The 15329-nt window shown below is 42.8% G+C and overlaps 1 protein-coding gene across 9 annotated transcripts in view; it reads right to left on the bottom strand.

Annotated features, from left to right (window-relative positions):
* The window catches only part of LOC311002763 (shisa family member 6), a gene marked incomplete at both ends in the record, with an annotated part of 65925 nt that overhangs the window by 17809 nt on the left and 32787 nt on the right, over positions 1-15329 (bottom strand). For 6 of the 9 annotated variants that reach the window (XM_083994249.1, XM_083994243.1, XM_083994244.1 and 3 more), the window contains one exon: positions 5389-5427. The exons of the other annotated variants lie outside the window; for them this stretch is intronic. In XM_083994249.1, coding sequence (XP_083850375.1) covers positions 5389-5427 — 39 coding nt within the window. The remainder of the gene's footprint in view (positions 1-5388; positions 5428-15329) is intronic. 9 annotated transcript variants of the gene reach the window in all.

Here is a 15329-nt window from a genome sequence, read left to right as displayed (position 1 = left end):
CTTCATGCACCCTCTGTGAAGAAGGATCTAAGAGCAGGAAATCCTTCCTCTGGTTTGAAAGTGCATACAGGGTAGAAGAAGAAGACGCAGGAAGAAAAAAAAATTGTGTGGGATACAGAGAGACTACAAAACACAGACAATATAGACAGACAGCCACAACTTAATGGAAACCCTAATGGCCTGGTATCTCTAAACAACACAGAGCAGGGGGGCAGGAGTGAGGGAGGGGCGAGCGAGTAAAGAGCTGGGGAGAAATACAACGGGTACAGAATAAAGTGAGACTGAGAGCAGATAAGAGAGGGAAAGAAGTATGAAAAAGGGGAGATATGATGGGGGAAAAAAGAAACAGCATCATGGCCCAGTGATCACAAGGCACCCCTCTACCCCCCAACCCCGCTCCGCCCTCCCCGGATCTATTAGAGACCCATCCTCAGCTCTCTGCTCCACTTTCCTCATGACATCCCTCTCTAAAACCAACGGCCCTGCCATCCCATTAGCCCTGCCAAGTGGAGCTACTGGAGTTATGAAAGGCCCAGAGGTGGAGGTGGAGGTGGAGGTGGTGGTGTGCGTATGTGTGTGTGTGTGTGTGTGTACAAAATGTATGTGACAGGTATGAATGCGGATGTCTCTGTCCCACTGGCTCTGTTGACAGCCCGTTGCTCCGAACGTGTCCCTGCCCTCCTCTCACAGCAATAGGAAGCGGGGGGAAAGGGAAGTCACCGTGGGCTTGACATTTAACAACTGACAAAGAGTGTTCACATTTAATCGCTAAATGTTAACTGCCATAATAGCCCCACTTCACTCGGTTAGTAGGGGACAAAGCTTCGGGCCCCTGGACGGGGGCTGACGTTACATCCTCATTGATTTCACTGGTAGGGCACGAGGCTTAACTCTGACCCAATTGCGGCGCTGGTGATAATGCCTATAAATTTTATTTATAGCACTTCCAGCTCTGCTAATTTTAGCTCCCACTGCTCAATCGTAATCGAGCGACTACTGCGAGCCAGTTTGGACTCTGCCTCAAAATGAGGATTAACCCTGACAAGACTTAACCTACATCTCTAAGTGAAAGTCTCATTTTAATAATGAATGTCTGCCTATGATACAGTTAAAAAAAATACAGTAAAAACTCTGCTCATGCAATGTGCAATGCATACCACTGAAATAAGCCAAACTGATTTTCAAGTCAGTGCATTTATCAAGTCAACCTACTCTTCTTAAAGGGATAGTTCAACACTTTGGCAAATTGGCTTATTGCCATAATCCCTATAGCAGTAGGTTTGTTACCTTTATTTGTCGGTGCGAGCTATTTTTAGAACGGCCGAGCGGAGCGGCGAGCTGCTCAGAGCTACGCTACGGAGGCTAATGGGATTTCTTGGTTTCCCGCATCAAACTCATCAAATACACAATCCAACAACTCCAAAACGCTCTGGTGGACAAGTTGTGACCTGCACATTCACCACGCTATGAGATAATAACGGAACGTTAGGAGACAGAGTTGTTTTCGAGGTAAATACAGAGACTGCTTGCTGAAAAACTGCCCCTGAAGGCAACGTGCATCAGCGGTTTTGCATGAATTTAATGTTGAACTACCCCTTTAAAGATCAGTAGCATTTTTAAAACGAGTCTAATTGCATTGTCTTGAACAAATGAAATCCTTACCAAAATTGCAAGACATCTGATTTCAGATCCTTAGGTCAGATGTCTGAGCTTGGATCTTAATTGATACCACAAATGTTCAAACAGCGGCATCATTCTTATTCTTTGCCTCCAGTTTAGTTTTGTGTTGTGCGGAGTTATGAATTGACAGAGTTATGGTCTTATCATAAGCTGTCCGTTTATGCATCCATGAGTTGGCCTTCCTTCTAAAATCTAAGAGGGGTATTTTACAGGATTTTCCAAAAAATATATATCTCCGAAAGAAAAAAAATGTGAATTAATATAAAGTTTCCATCAACTTGTATTAAGTGAACATTAGGAGTCGAGCTGGTGGCACTAATTCTCCTTTTGGGAGCCGTGAACCCTCTACAGAGGAACAGGGCACAATGAGAAAGCCGGGTTTCCACCGAATCAACATCTCTTTTTTTTTTTCATGACAACTTCATGTCATGATGTATTTTTGCTATTCAAACAAACTACCACAGGTCATATTTCTCTTAGTTTGATAACCTGGGCCTTCTTCAGGAGACTTTTGGTTAAGTAACCGCACGGACAGCTCCTACACAGGATCGTTCTGCCGTCTCGTCGTTGTCGTTGTCGCTGCCGTCATCGCCGTTACCCCTCCTCCCACTCGCACCAGCGGACGGCCGCGGAGAGGAGGGGGAGTTTATGCACGTTTATGTTACAGCGCAGTAGAGGATATGTCCTGTTAAACTTACTGTATGCGCTACAATAACATCATCATAAGCCCGACGGACTGACACACACTTTTTAGTTTTTTTTTCTTTTTCACCAGCACTGAGCGCGACGTCCGACACGAGAATCAAACCCGCTAATTAAAAAAAAAAAAAAACACCGGCAACAGTGACCACTGATCTGTCCTGAGTCTGTTGTCATTCTGTCACCTGAGTTCAATGATTCTGCGGAAAAACAGGCTGTGGTCTGTCATCGAGGTGCAGAGGGGGTGCAAAGAGTAGATACTGAGCAAGATAGTTATCTGTAGTTTACCTTAGTAGCTACTCGCGAGGTGCAGTGCAGGACTCTGCTGTGAAGGTGGAGGCATGTGGCGGTGGTGGATTAGCGACAATTTAAAAAAAAGAAAAAAAGAAAGAAATTTGAAGCAGCGGCGGCTAGGATTTAGCTGTGGCGGTGCGCCACTGCTAAATGAATGTAGAGGAAACACTGCAGTAGTTTAGTCTCACTGCAGCATTTGCAGCTGTAGAACAAAAAGTCTGCATTTTTTTAATGTAGCATATACATTTTTAAATGACCGTTAAAACATTGTTATACCTACATTTGTAAATGCACTGCAGAGCAGGTCGGTTAACCTACATCTCACGTCTGCTGATGAGTGAAAACCAATTAAGACATGTCTGGAATTGGTTGAAATTAATAGCTGCACTGATATCATTATGCATTCATAGATAGCTCCATTAATGAGCTGCAGATTGCAAAGCTCCCGTTCTCTTGCAAGCGCCACAAAAATCCCAGTCCAGACCGTCTCCTTCCACAGCGTCAGTGAGAATTGCTCTTTATCTCATAACTCCCAATCACCCCCCAGACACCGGGGGCCAAGCGGTCACTTGACATGTCACTGCCACTCCAGCTTCACAAAACGCGCCATGATAGTCTCAGCAGGGACGGGGAGGGGGCGGGAGGTTGAGATGGACTTCATAACCAGTTCATTTTGAAATGTGATAGACAGTGAACCCACCATAGACCGCTGTGACCCCGTGTGTTAAAAGGCAATAAGAGATCCATTTTATTGAAGTAGTGCTTCATGGTGTTCCTGCAAAGCTTGTCTGATTTCACTACTCCCTCACTACCGACAGCCGAGGTGACTCGTGGGGCTTAAAGGTAATAATCTTTCCTGAAAATCAAACAGTGTCACAGTTTGGCATTTTCATCCAGTGTCACATCGCAGAAATAACACGCCAAAATAAAAAAGCCATTTCTCCCAACGGCTGATTGACATACCAACCGACTCCGTTTGCAGGCTGTTGAAAAGCAGACTTCCTTTTGAGAGGAGGCGGAGAGTGAGGAAGAGGTAGCGGAGGAAGAGGAGGGTCCGTATATCGTAAGCAAGGATAAGCACAGATTTTTCTGATGTCTTCTTAAAATAAAAGAAGTAACATCATCAAAACTGCCTTTATCCGTGCCTTTATAGACCAGCCCTCCTCTCCACTGAGACGGACAGAGTCGCAGACCACGCACACCAGAGAGGTTAGGACATTCATCTCAGTAGAGTGGACAACACAGAGCAGAAGCTTCAGTAAAACAGTTCAAGACATACATTTCAAAGGTCAGGATTTAAACAGAGGAGAGAAAATGGGACCATTTGGGTTTTTAAGGCACAACACAATGAAAAGAAAATGTAATGTGGGCCAGCTGCAACAAACATCAAGAGGTACAGAACATTCTTGTTTACAGGCACTATGCCCTACTTTGGTTTGTTGTTTTATTAATTAGGTCTGAACTCCTCTCATAGAATTGTATTTTATCTGGGAACAAAAACAATGTGGAATAGAAATCTGCCCTTTATGATGTTTTCTTGTAGTCTAGCCCACATCAGCACACCATAGATCTAAACAGAACCAGGGGTGTAACAGTATCACTAACCTGCCTAAAGTCCATGTTAGTTGACTGTAGACTGGAGCTAACCCAGTATTATGTGATCAAATCAAATGGGGAGAAGATTCCACAGAAGGAGAATCCTCCCACCAACGTCAGCTAGGTCATGCTATCAGAGTTAGCTCCTGACAGCTAAACAACATTAATATCAGTGAAAACAGAGAGTTAAACATACTGGCTAAAACCATGTGCATGCATGCTGTCTTTAACCATTTGAAATAGTACCTGATCTTTGCAGGGCATAAAGCCTTAAAGTTAACACTATCTTGTTTGGATTTCATTCCAAAAATGTATATATTTGTACTGATACAATTCTACAACTCCTTAATGTTACAACAATACAACAAGAAGAAAATTACAGTGTAAATTTTGTCTTATTTAATTTTTAAGCTCATTACACACTCAAACGTGTTTGTGTGACTAGACAGCCAACCAGCTACCTGCATTATTAGCGCTTTGTTGCGTGCTTATTGGCTCACTGGTGCTGATAACAGTTACTCCTTAGGTATTGAAATGTGTTATGAAGACATTGTTCCATTTCCGTACCTGGCTGTGTAAAAACTAGAGTTACATAATAGTGCAATTTTTTTTAAACAAACAAACAAGAAAAACTCACAAATTGTTATTTATATACTTCTGTTTGTATAAGATTTCATATACAGGATACAGCATGTTAATTAATTTGCTTGTTGGTCAGTCAGGCTAGCTGTTTTCCTGCTGTAGCTATAGGCTAGTCACATCCCAGTGGTATTTATATTGTCAACTCTTTAAAAAAATAAATAAAAAATAACAACTCCTTTAATAAAAATAATCAAAACTTTTCTTTTTTAACCAAACAGAATTTTTTTTTTTGTACCGTTACACCCCGAACACACAAAACAGACACAGACAGGAAGCTACATGTCAAGGAGGAATATACAAAGGTTAGGTATAGATAGATCAACATGAAGGCACTGCACTACACTTAACACTCCAGGTATAAGCTGCCTCCAAACACTGACACTTATATCACCAGCATTAATCATTAACTGAAAAACCATAAATAAAGCAGTGGTTAGAGGCAGCTTTGACCCTTGAACAAAGAACAGCCATCCCTACCATGGTGACTCTGGGAGCGGACCGGCCAATGTTTTTCCCCTAGAAAACAGAACCAGGTAGTTATTTATTAAACTGTGCTGCTTGTGTGGTAATAGAAAAGAAACATACAATCACATTGTACAAGCAACAGTTACAGTTTTGTGCTGGAAAGCAACAATTCAGTTAAATTCAGAACACCACTCTTGGTTAATATATAAAACTGGCAATTTCAGTGACAATAGACATTTGTTTCAGTGCAACATTACACAAAAAAGCTGTACAGTGGCATCACTTCAGGAATAACACCTCATAAGTCAAACACATGTCATATTATAGCCACAGATACAAGGACACACGTGGTGCAGGAGGCTGCTGCAAATGAGAATAATGTTAGCGCTTGGATATCGATTGTGTTGCATTTTATCTTCCCATCAACTACTGGCTGATGCCACCTGACGCCATGACACAGAGAATCATGTAATTTCTCTGTGCGCACACGCTCTCAGACGCGCACGCACACACACATACAAAATGCCACCGAGTGCGGGGGAAGACAGGAGCAGGGAATCTCAAGATGAAGACAGAGAATTGGGGTAGGTGGAGTGGGGAAGAGGATAATGAGAAGAAGGGAGGAGGTGTAAAAAAAAAGTCGCCGTCATTCCCCGCGCCCTGACACCACGGGGCTCCAGCCATGCGGCACTTTGATCCATCACTATCGATTTACCATCTGCCATCTCACCACCACCGCCTCCCACAAAGCAACATGCAGCCACAGGGAAGCATTCCCCAGGTCCTGGGTCTCAGAACCATACCAACCAGTTTTGACCTTAAACACACACTGACTGAATGAACTTTCATAGTTTGCAGAACATTAATAATTTGAGGTGAGAGTGCTCCCGTTGCTGTAGATACACTGATGAGCTTGACTAGTATAGACGTAGAGGGAGGTTTGCATGAAATCCCCTGTGAGGGGAATACGCAGGCAGCACTGAGATGCTGAAACACAGAGAACGTCGGCAGCAGCAGAGAGGGAACACACCATAGATTATACACTGAGCTGGATTCTGTGTGCAACTGTTCCTTTGCCTCTGTCATCTTGACTATTAACTATACATTTTAGAATAGAAACAACAAATTTATAATGTTAATGTGACCGATGTTGTTCTGGGACCTGCCCTGAGCGGGCTTCGAGCCCAGGTCTCTTGCACTGCGGGCGACGATGCTAACCATTTCGCCAAGAGACCAGTGGCCATTTGGCAAGTGGGTTAGCATGTCTTTTTTTATGGGTGAGAGAGTTTAACTTAAGTACCGCTAACCGCTACACGCTGTCACTTCTCCTCACTGGTACCTCGTGACTGTGACTATACTATTCGCCTGTATTTGCCACTGCAGGGGCAGCTGTTTAGCCAAATTTACAAAGACACATACATAATCACAGTTACAGCAGTAACAGCAAAGTAATTGCTATGCATACACAAACTCTTTTCTATTGAAGTGAATTGGCTTCCTCACAAGGATTACTTTAAATTTTGTATGCATTTTCAAAATAAAATAACCCAATACAATAAATAATTTCATAAAATAAGTGTTGTATTAGATTTTTTGCAACTACACAGGTGTGCACACATTGTGCTTTCTATTACAGTATATGTACTTTTTGTAAATGATTTATATGTTACTCTCAATATAATGTATATTTTAAGTAAGTATTTTTCTTTATAATATCAGTCTTACCCTGCCTTTTTTATCATTCATCAGAACTGTTTGCTGAAGACATGCTGTGATATTATAATGTAAGATATTGCAATACCGGTTGAGTCATTTATGTATTTTATTTAAACATAATTTTTCCCTACACTCACGCAAATCTCAAATTACAGTTTGACCCTTGATTGTTCCTGATCTTTCATATACTGATATTGATCATCAGCTCTTCAACCCCCCCCCCCCCCCCCCCCCCTCAGATTTATTATGGTCGTTGTGACCTCATGAGGCAGTGAAATCTGACATCAACCCCTCACTGTACCAAGGTAACCGCTACTTGAGATTCTTGCTCAATGACCTTGAGTGTTATTCCAGTCAATAACTAATCAATGCCATGATGAATCAATCAGACATGTAATGCAAGGCTGCCATATTGATGGCTGTGGCGTGTTTCCCCCAGTGGACACACTCTGTCATCTCTTACATCCTGTTTAGTCCATATCTGATGTCTGGTGATGCCTGCTGAGGGCGGGGTTAATGAGGATGTATTCATGTAGCAGCATGGGACCTGGTGAACCCGACGAACCCGGGTACAGCTTAGGAAAATGCTCAGCCGCTTTAAGCCGACTGTATTCCCTAAGGTTTGGTCGAGGTAAAGACAGTAAATCATCTGTTTGTGGCCGTGCTGCCAACAACCAAACTGATACATTTAAGGCCTTCCACACATCTGTTTACTGAGCGTTCCAGTGCAGGTTTCTCAGACAAACACAATGTGACAACAAACCTTGATCCCTGTGCCTTAGTTAGAGTTCTCCTGACTCAACATTATGCAGCATATTTATGATGCGTGCAGTGTTTTAGTCAACAGAGACCTGTGCGGTTGAAGAGAGCTTACAGAGAGACTCAGCCGTACTCTCTCCCCTCAGCAACAAGCAAACAATCGTTTCCTGTCACAGCATGGCCATGTGAAGCAGTCAGTTACTTTGACACACAATTTTCAGGCAGTGCAAGGAGAGGAGATAAATCAAAATGTCTGAAACTGACTGTCAGTGCAGGGATGGAATCTACAGAAACAAGACCTCTAAAGCTGCGCCGCACATGACGCCAGTGTGTTTGGGAGCTCAGCGGTAAATAGCGTTGGTTATGCTCCTTAATTGGAGTAAGACTGTGTTGTTGGGTTTTTTTTTTTGTTTTTTTTTTACAGTCAACTGCTACACCTACGTGCAGTCAGCGGGGGGGATGTCGGCTTTCTGGTGCAGCACCGCTACAGGGGAAGACGACTGTGAGTAGAAAAGCTGCAGAGGAGTCAGCGTACTGAAGAGAAGCTCCCTCTCCAGGGCAAATCTACTTGCCAGCATGCCCACCATCAGCACTCAACAATATTTGCTCAGGTTCTCAGCCTAAAGGTAACATGCTCTACAGCGACGCCGCTCCGGCTCCAGCCACCCTCACTCCGGCTGGCTATATCTCCTGAAATCATCCCGCTGCAGATGTTTCTCGCGTTCACACTTAACACAGGTAATACGACTTTTTCTACGAGTCGTCAAGAGCCACATTCAGATAGAAGAACACAGAGAAGCACTTCATTTTTGCACAAAACCATGCATTTGAGTGCTGTTTGGTCCAGCAATGATGTCTACTGAGAAAGAATGTATTGTACCAAATACATGGAGATTTGCTAAAACTTCATTTAACGATCATAATTGCGAGTCTCACTGGTCTTAATGGGCGTTTCACTCATGTTGAGGCTTCATAATGGGAGTATTGACTCCAGAGGCCATACTGTGATGCATGCTGCAATAAAGCTAAATGTTTTTTTATGGCTCTAAGGCCTCTTGTACTCTTGCATTTTATAATAACACACAATATCTCAGACACCATGTTTGGTGCTGATGCATTCGGCTCATCAGCCTGGAGGCTGAGAGCACATTCAAAATGAGACTACTGTAGGCCACACCCACTACATGTGTTGACCATGTGTGAAATGTTGTAATCATGGATGCTGCTAGAAAAATTGCTTCATTTACAGATGGTGTAATTTGTTGAATAGCACAGACGTCATTGGGTCATATAATCATTCAGCCTGGTGTTAGCCGGTTCCAGCCTGTTGTCTCTTTGCTTCCAGCCTCCTTTCTTTGCTCATGTACTACAGCCAAACTGAACAGAGATGTTCTTATTTACATGTTGTGCTATTTTCTGCTGTCAGACAACAGAACAAGACTAAAACAGTGGCTGACACATGCTCCATTAAGACGACATGTTTACCAGTTACTAGGCAGAGAAGAAGGGGTCTGAAGAATGTGTAGATGTTAATTTAGCAACATCGTCCCTAAACATGCTCCTTTATGACCCAGTCACATTGAAAAGGCAACAGCCAGCCAACAGATACTTTGGTCGAAAAAAGTCGATGCCAACACGCAAAAAATATGTACCGGATATACAGCTTTGTCCTCAGTGGGCTGTGTCGATTCCAGCTGCAGTCAAACTCGCGATCTGTTTGTTACGTGAACGCTCGATCCGCACCAAGCGCCCGGTGTACGGCACAAGTTTGAGCTCATGTAGACATGACGCGTCACTCGTCTTTCTCCGGGCATTCGTCATGGAAACATGACATGCTCTGCCAGTGGTGTGGCGTTTGAATCAGAGTGAAAACAAAAGTATGAGCTGAAAAATGAAAAACAATGGATCCTTTTCTCCCTTGCACTTGAAATTCTGTGCAGTTTGAAAAGTTGTTGAAGCAAAGTGGAGCTTAAACACTTGACAGTTGTGTGAAACTGTTTTTTTTCTAATAAAGTAGTGAATTTAGAAGTACATGGGTTCTGTTTTTTGTTTTTGTTTTTTATCGTGGTATGGAATGAGTAATGGTATTGGTATTGTGACAAGCCTTCAGGGGCCAGTCAAACATTTAGCCAACCATCCAATAGTATAACTGCATCACTCAGTCAGTATCATACCTGACCTGTGCTAACTCTTGCATGTGAAGCGACTTGGCTCTCTCATTCGGAGACAGAAGTCTGAACTGCTGTAATTATGCTTTATAGGATACTTCCAGTTTATTACAGCTTCTGTCTTTGGGGCGTCATTTCTTCCAACAGTAGTCAAGACAATTGCTGCTGCAATCTGGGAGCTTGGTAGATACAGATACATAGAAATACACAGAGTTTAAATTCAAAAAGCACAATACTCAGTGAAAACATTGGCACATGGAGGTAAAGCCTCTTTGACCTGCTTTGCTTGCCGTACTCGTATGATAAACTTCAATTATTCACAACCTGCTGTTTGTCTGACTGTTTCTTCTCTGTCAGACTAGGTTGCAGTGCTGTTGCTGATGTTTCAAGGTCTCAGTATACACAAACATCAAGAACAATAGGCTACAACGCTCAAGTTAACGTTAACTTAGCAGTGTTAGTGAGCTAAATGGCAAGGCAATGCGAGTTTATTTGTACGGCCCATTTTCACAGTTTGTCTCAAAGGGCTTTACACAGAAAATGACATTGTTATCTCCATCTGATAGTCATGTGTAAGTTTATTGCCACCACCCTGGAGACTACTAGGGAGAAGCAGGGAATTGTGTCTTAGTTAACACACTCAAAAAACGACTGACACTCTGAATATATTCACAATTAGAGTGACTGAGGCCAAATGTTATCCTTCAGCAAAAGGGCGATCCTAGTCCATCATTTCTCACAGTGCAGTTGCCATGTGGAGCGATGGAGATCAACATGAAAAACATGCAAAGCTGCCCTTTAAATATCAACTGTGGGCTAATTATTACAATATAATGGAGTTCAAGAGTTTTGATTTCCAAAATGTGCATTTCTTTTCCTATCTGGCACCCTGGTTTGTTGATTTCTTTCAATCAACACCTCACTGAGCGAAGATGCGCTCGGTTTCTTGCTTCGCTAATCACGGCGCATTAGCATATTAACAAATCAATTGGCACGAAGGAGTGAATGTCTCTGTACCTGTGGCAAAACACTGGGTGCAATATTATGTCGCGTACTGAAAGTGTGATTTGTTTCACCCCCCACTCCGTCGCACACGCACACACCACACACATACGCGCGCGCACCCCTGCTGGGTGTGTTGGATTGCTATCAGTCCCTGAGAAAGCTGCTTACATAACCACGCTGCCAGCACCAGCCCACGTCAGCCTCCATATTAGATGATAACATCTTAAATGGCTTTTTGACAATGTTGCATCTCACTTTCAGTTTATGAAGACAAGGCCACTTGTGATTGTGTGTGCGTGTGTGTGTGTGAGAGAGAGAGCAGATCTGTGTGTGTTTTTCCTGTATGTGATGTAAAATAAGATGGTGTGTAATGAAAAGACATTAAAGCGATGATGTGGCGTGGACTGTTTCAACCTTAAGAGCACAAAATAGTCCTGATTCATTTGTTTAGCAGCTGGTGCACTTGTTTAAAACATATTCTCATCGGCCTGGAGAATAATGATGTTAAATATTTATGCTTAAGTGGTTCAGGGGTTGAGATTGTAAAGCATGAAAGCCGATCGTGACGTGATTAACAAAAGCGCAAGTACAAAGTTGCCAAAGTTTACCACCAGTCCTCTGCTTGCAGGGGGAGAAAAAAAAAAGCTTTCTTCATTAACTCTCCATCTCATACAGCAATCCCCCAAGCTCAGATAGAGCAGGGCGAGTGAGCAAGGGAAAGATTAAGGAGAGGGAGAGTGAGAGCAAAGATTCGATAAAGAAGGGGAGAGTCTTATTTCAGTGCTTCACACACTGCTGGATGATCAAAGTAGAAAATGCTGTTTTAATTCCAAGAATCATATCTCATCTCCTGTCCACAAGCTCATTATAGAGAATTATGCTGCAGGACAGAGGGGAAGAGAAGAAGAGGAGAAGAAGGAGGCAGGAAAGGCTTCAAAATCCAGCTAGTCTGCTGCACTCCACTTAATACCCTTTCTTTTTCTTGCTAAGCGCTGGTGTACAGCTAACCTTTGCTGACCGGCTGTGGACGCTGTAAACGGCCAATAGTGACCTTTGCCTCAACCCCCGAGGCCCTGACGGTGATGCCGTCCCAGCGGGGGGGGGGCATCCTTGAGCAAAACAGCGTATGACGTGGACATGGTTCCGTGAGTTACTTGCAGCAGCACTAAGTTATATTAGTCATGACTTTCCATCCACGTCTAAGGTGTTGGATACATGGAGGGGTAGACAACAGAGCTCTGTGGTTTGAAGCCATGGTTAGGACTATAAACTTGTAATGGTTCACACACCCTCCAACTAGATTATAATTTTATCTGGGCTTAGCTGTAGCTAGGTTGCCAGTTTATGAGATATATCATGTAAAATAAATACAACCTAGAAGTAACTGGAAAGTTTATTTCTACTCTTTTAGCTGGCTCCAGGTTTTCATGTCCAGTTCTTCACTCGCTATAAAGAGACAAGTTTGTCAAACCTCCTGAAAACTCCTGAAAAATAAAATAAAAACAAATGTAGAAACAAGAAATGTATAGGATAAGTGGCCAATCCTTTGACTTCATGCACATGAAGCTCCTGTTTTTTCCTCATCCACACCTAAGAACCGAAAAATGTGTCATTTGGAAACCCCCCACAGTAGATAACACTGACTGCCTGCAGCATTAAAGTGGTCATTAAGCTGCATTTAACTTCATTTTAGACATCATCTTAAAACTTGTTTTTAGCATGTGAAATTCAATTTACATTGCTATGTCTGTCTAAACCAGAATTAACTTTTTGATTTTTTTTTTTTTAAATCATTGACAGTTTTTTTTTAAACCGGCTGTCTGTGTGTACCTGTGATCTATTACACTACCTGTTACTGTGAAGCTGATGTGAATGTCTCTCCAGATGAACTAATAGCTTTAACTCGGGGAATAATGGATTAGTTTTGGCAGCGTCTGACACCCCCAGCTGACCGAGGCCACACCTCTGGAAGCTGATGCATGCTGGGTATCAAAAAATCACAATAAAACCAATCCCCTAATGTAGATGAACAGGCACAGGACGACACCTGATGTCAGCCCGCCCGCCAACACCGAGCAGCGAGGTGTAACCGCTCCGACCCTCCCTGCTCTGCCAGAGCTTGTTTTTTTTTTTTCCTCCGCACAACAGACACAGACACCTGCACGCTGTGTGCATATCCATCTATACGTTTACTCCTCCAGCTCCCCATTCAACAGCACAATCAGCCTCAGCAGGGGCCCCCGGTCTCCAGTCATTACAGCCAGTTAATTCTAAACTCATTAACAATGGAGCCATAACAATGGTGCGCACAGAGGCAGAAGGTGTGGGTGGACTGTCTTCACGCAGGAGGGAGAGAAAAGAAACGCAGGGTTTTTCATAATCAACTGTCAGTCATTTGCTAAGATAAAGGCTTCTTTAAGTCAGCGCAGGGGACAGAAGCCCACAGTTGCAATTTAATTACCATTTTGCTGGCGTTTTATAAAAGAAACATAAGTATGCAGTGTCATGACTATGGAGGATTGGCTTCATGAATATGTTTAAATTGAATGAATGTGAATGAATGTATTTCTACAAAAGACAGAGCTGAATTAAAGTTCTGACATATTCATTGACAGTCAGGATTCTTCTGTCTCTCTGGCCTCCTGGTTGAATGAGGAATAATAAGGCAGACATTTGGATGAATATTAACCAGTCCTTCCTGCACTGGGAGAAAATCCCAGTGACTTTTCATGCCCTCTAGGAATTTTCTTCTTCACTTCTTCGCCCCTTTTTTGTTTAGCTTTTTTTTTTTTTATCAATTACCATACGTTAAAAAGATTTTTTTTTTTTTATACAGTTAAAAATTCCAATCAAATCTTGAGAGCACGTCAGCTTCCTGGATGTGACGGAGGATATCCTGCTTCGGCTGCAGAGCTGTCACGCAGCCCCGGAGCACAAAAGCCAACAACACTTGACAAGGTGTGCACAGTTTGCTTCAGGCGCGAGGCGTGAGTGAGACAAATCTGAATATTGATTGAGGCCATTTAATCCACCTCGGCGCCTATTGATATGTCAATCATCCTGCTACATCTAGTGAGGCGCGTTAGTCCCGCGAGCGGAACAGTGGCCCAAGGACACCTCTCTTTTCTGTCGTGTTTTAATTGCTGTTGGCACCGCACGCCGCGACTCATGGTAATGAGTTAATGAAGTCATTGAGATTTAGTGAGCAGCCACAGGCTACAAACTTCCTGCCGAGAATAGAGCACCACTGAATATGGCTTTATTAACATTTCAGAAAAGTGCCACCAGTCACATCAGCTGCACTGATCACAGCAATTGTGATTAATTTCGTTGCCTGCCAGATCAGACCGGGGGGAGCAAGGTGAGAAAGAGGTTTATGGCGCCATATGTAGGCTTTTTAATATTTCATCATGATTGGATCTCACAGGAGAGTAAATCCTTTTCTCTTTGTGCAGTTCTTTCTGTTTCACTTCTCTCTCTCTCTCTCTCTCTGACACACACACACACACATACTGTACCACACTGTGTAACGGTTTAAAAATCCCTTCATGAGTTTCCCGTCTTTACACCAAATCAAAGCAACTTTAATGTCCTTTGTAGCAATGTTAACAGCTAGCTCTAGGGATGATGACGTCAGTCCGTCAATCCCATGATTTTAGCATAGTTAAGTTGAAAATCCTGCATAGTTCCTCTTTAACTATTAGTTTATGTTACACTGAATGGGTATAGCCTAGATCTTATATAGGTTATACTATGACATACTTTGAACAGCAACGATAAATATCCATATTTTACATTTGGATTAAATGATTTCTGGTCATCAGAAGAGGATGAGTAAAAGGAAAGAAGCCAGGATACTGTACAGCACTGAGGCAGACAATGTAAGTATAGTATGTTGGTAGTATGTTGGTCAGGAAAATGTTTGTGTTGCTTAGCAACAGTCAGTGCCAGTGCAGCTGCAGAACAATTTGTGCGTAAATGATGACATAAACAAACAAATATGGCACTGAAAGATGCGTTGGAGAAAAACAACATCACACTTGAGGTTGTGATGTTGCACAGCTGTGACCGTCTTGGGTTGCTCACCCTGAGGTTTCTCCAGTTTTTCCCTGTTTAAAGGCTTTCAGGGAGTTTTTCCTCAGTGGATGTGAGGGTGTTGTTATGATACCATGTAAAGCCCTTTGAGACAAAGTAGGCTAGTCAATGACCTCAGGTGTGACTCTCATACCTGGGCATGGGACCTTTTTTTCTCTCTTCTGTAATTTGTATATTAGATAGACAGCCAGTCTGGTACCTGTTAGATCA

Source organism: Trachurus trachurus, assembly GCF_905171665.1.
Source record: "Trachurus trachurus genome assembly, chromosome: 19".
NCBI lineage: Eukaryota > Metazoa > Chordata > Actinopteri > Carangiformes > Carangidae > Trachurus > Trachurus trachurus.
Note: the sequence above shows the minus strand (reverse complement) of the source record. Positions and strands in the feature narration are given on the sequence as shown.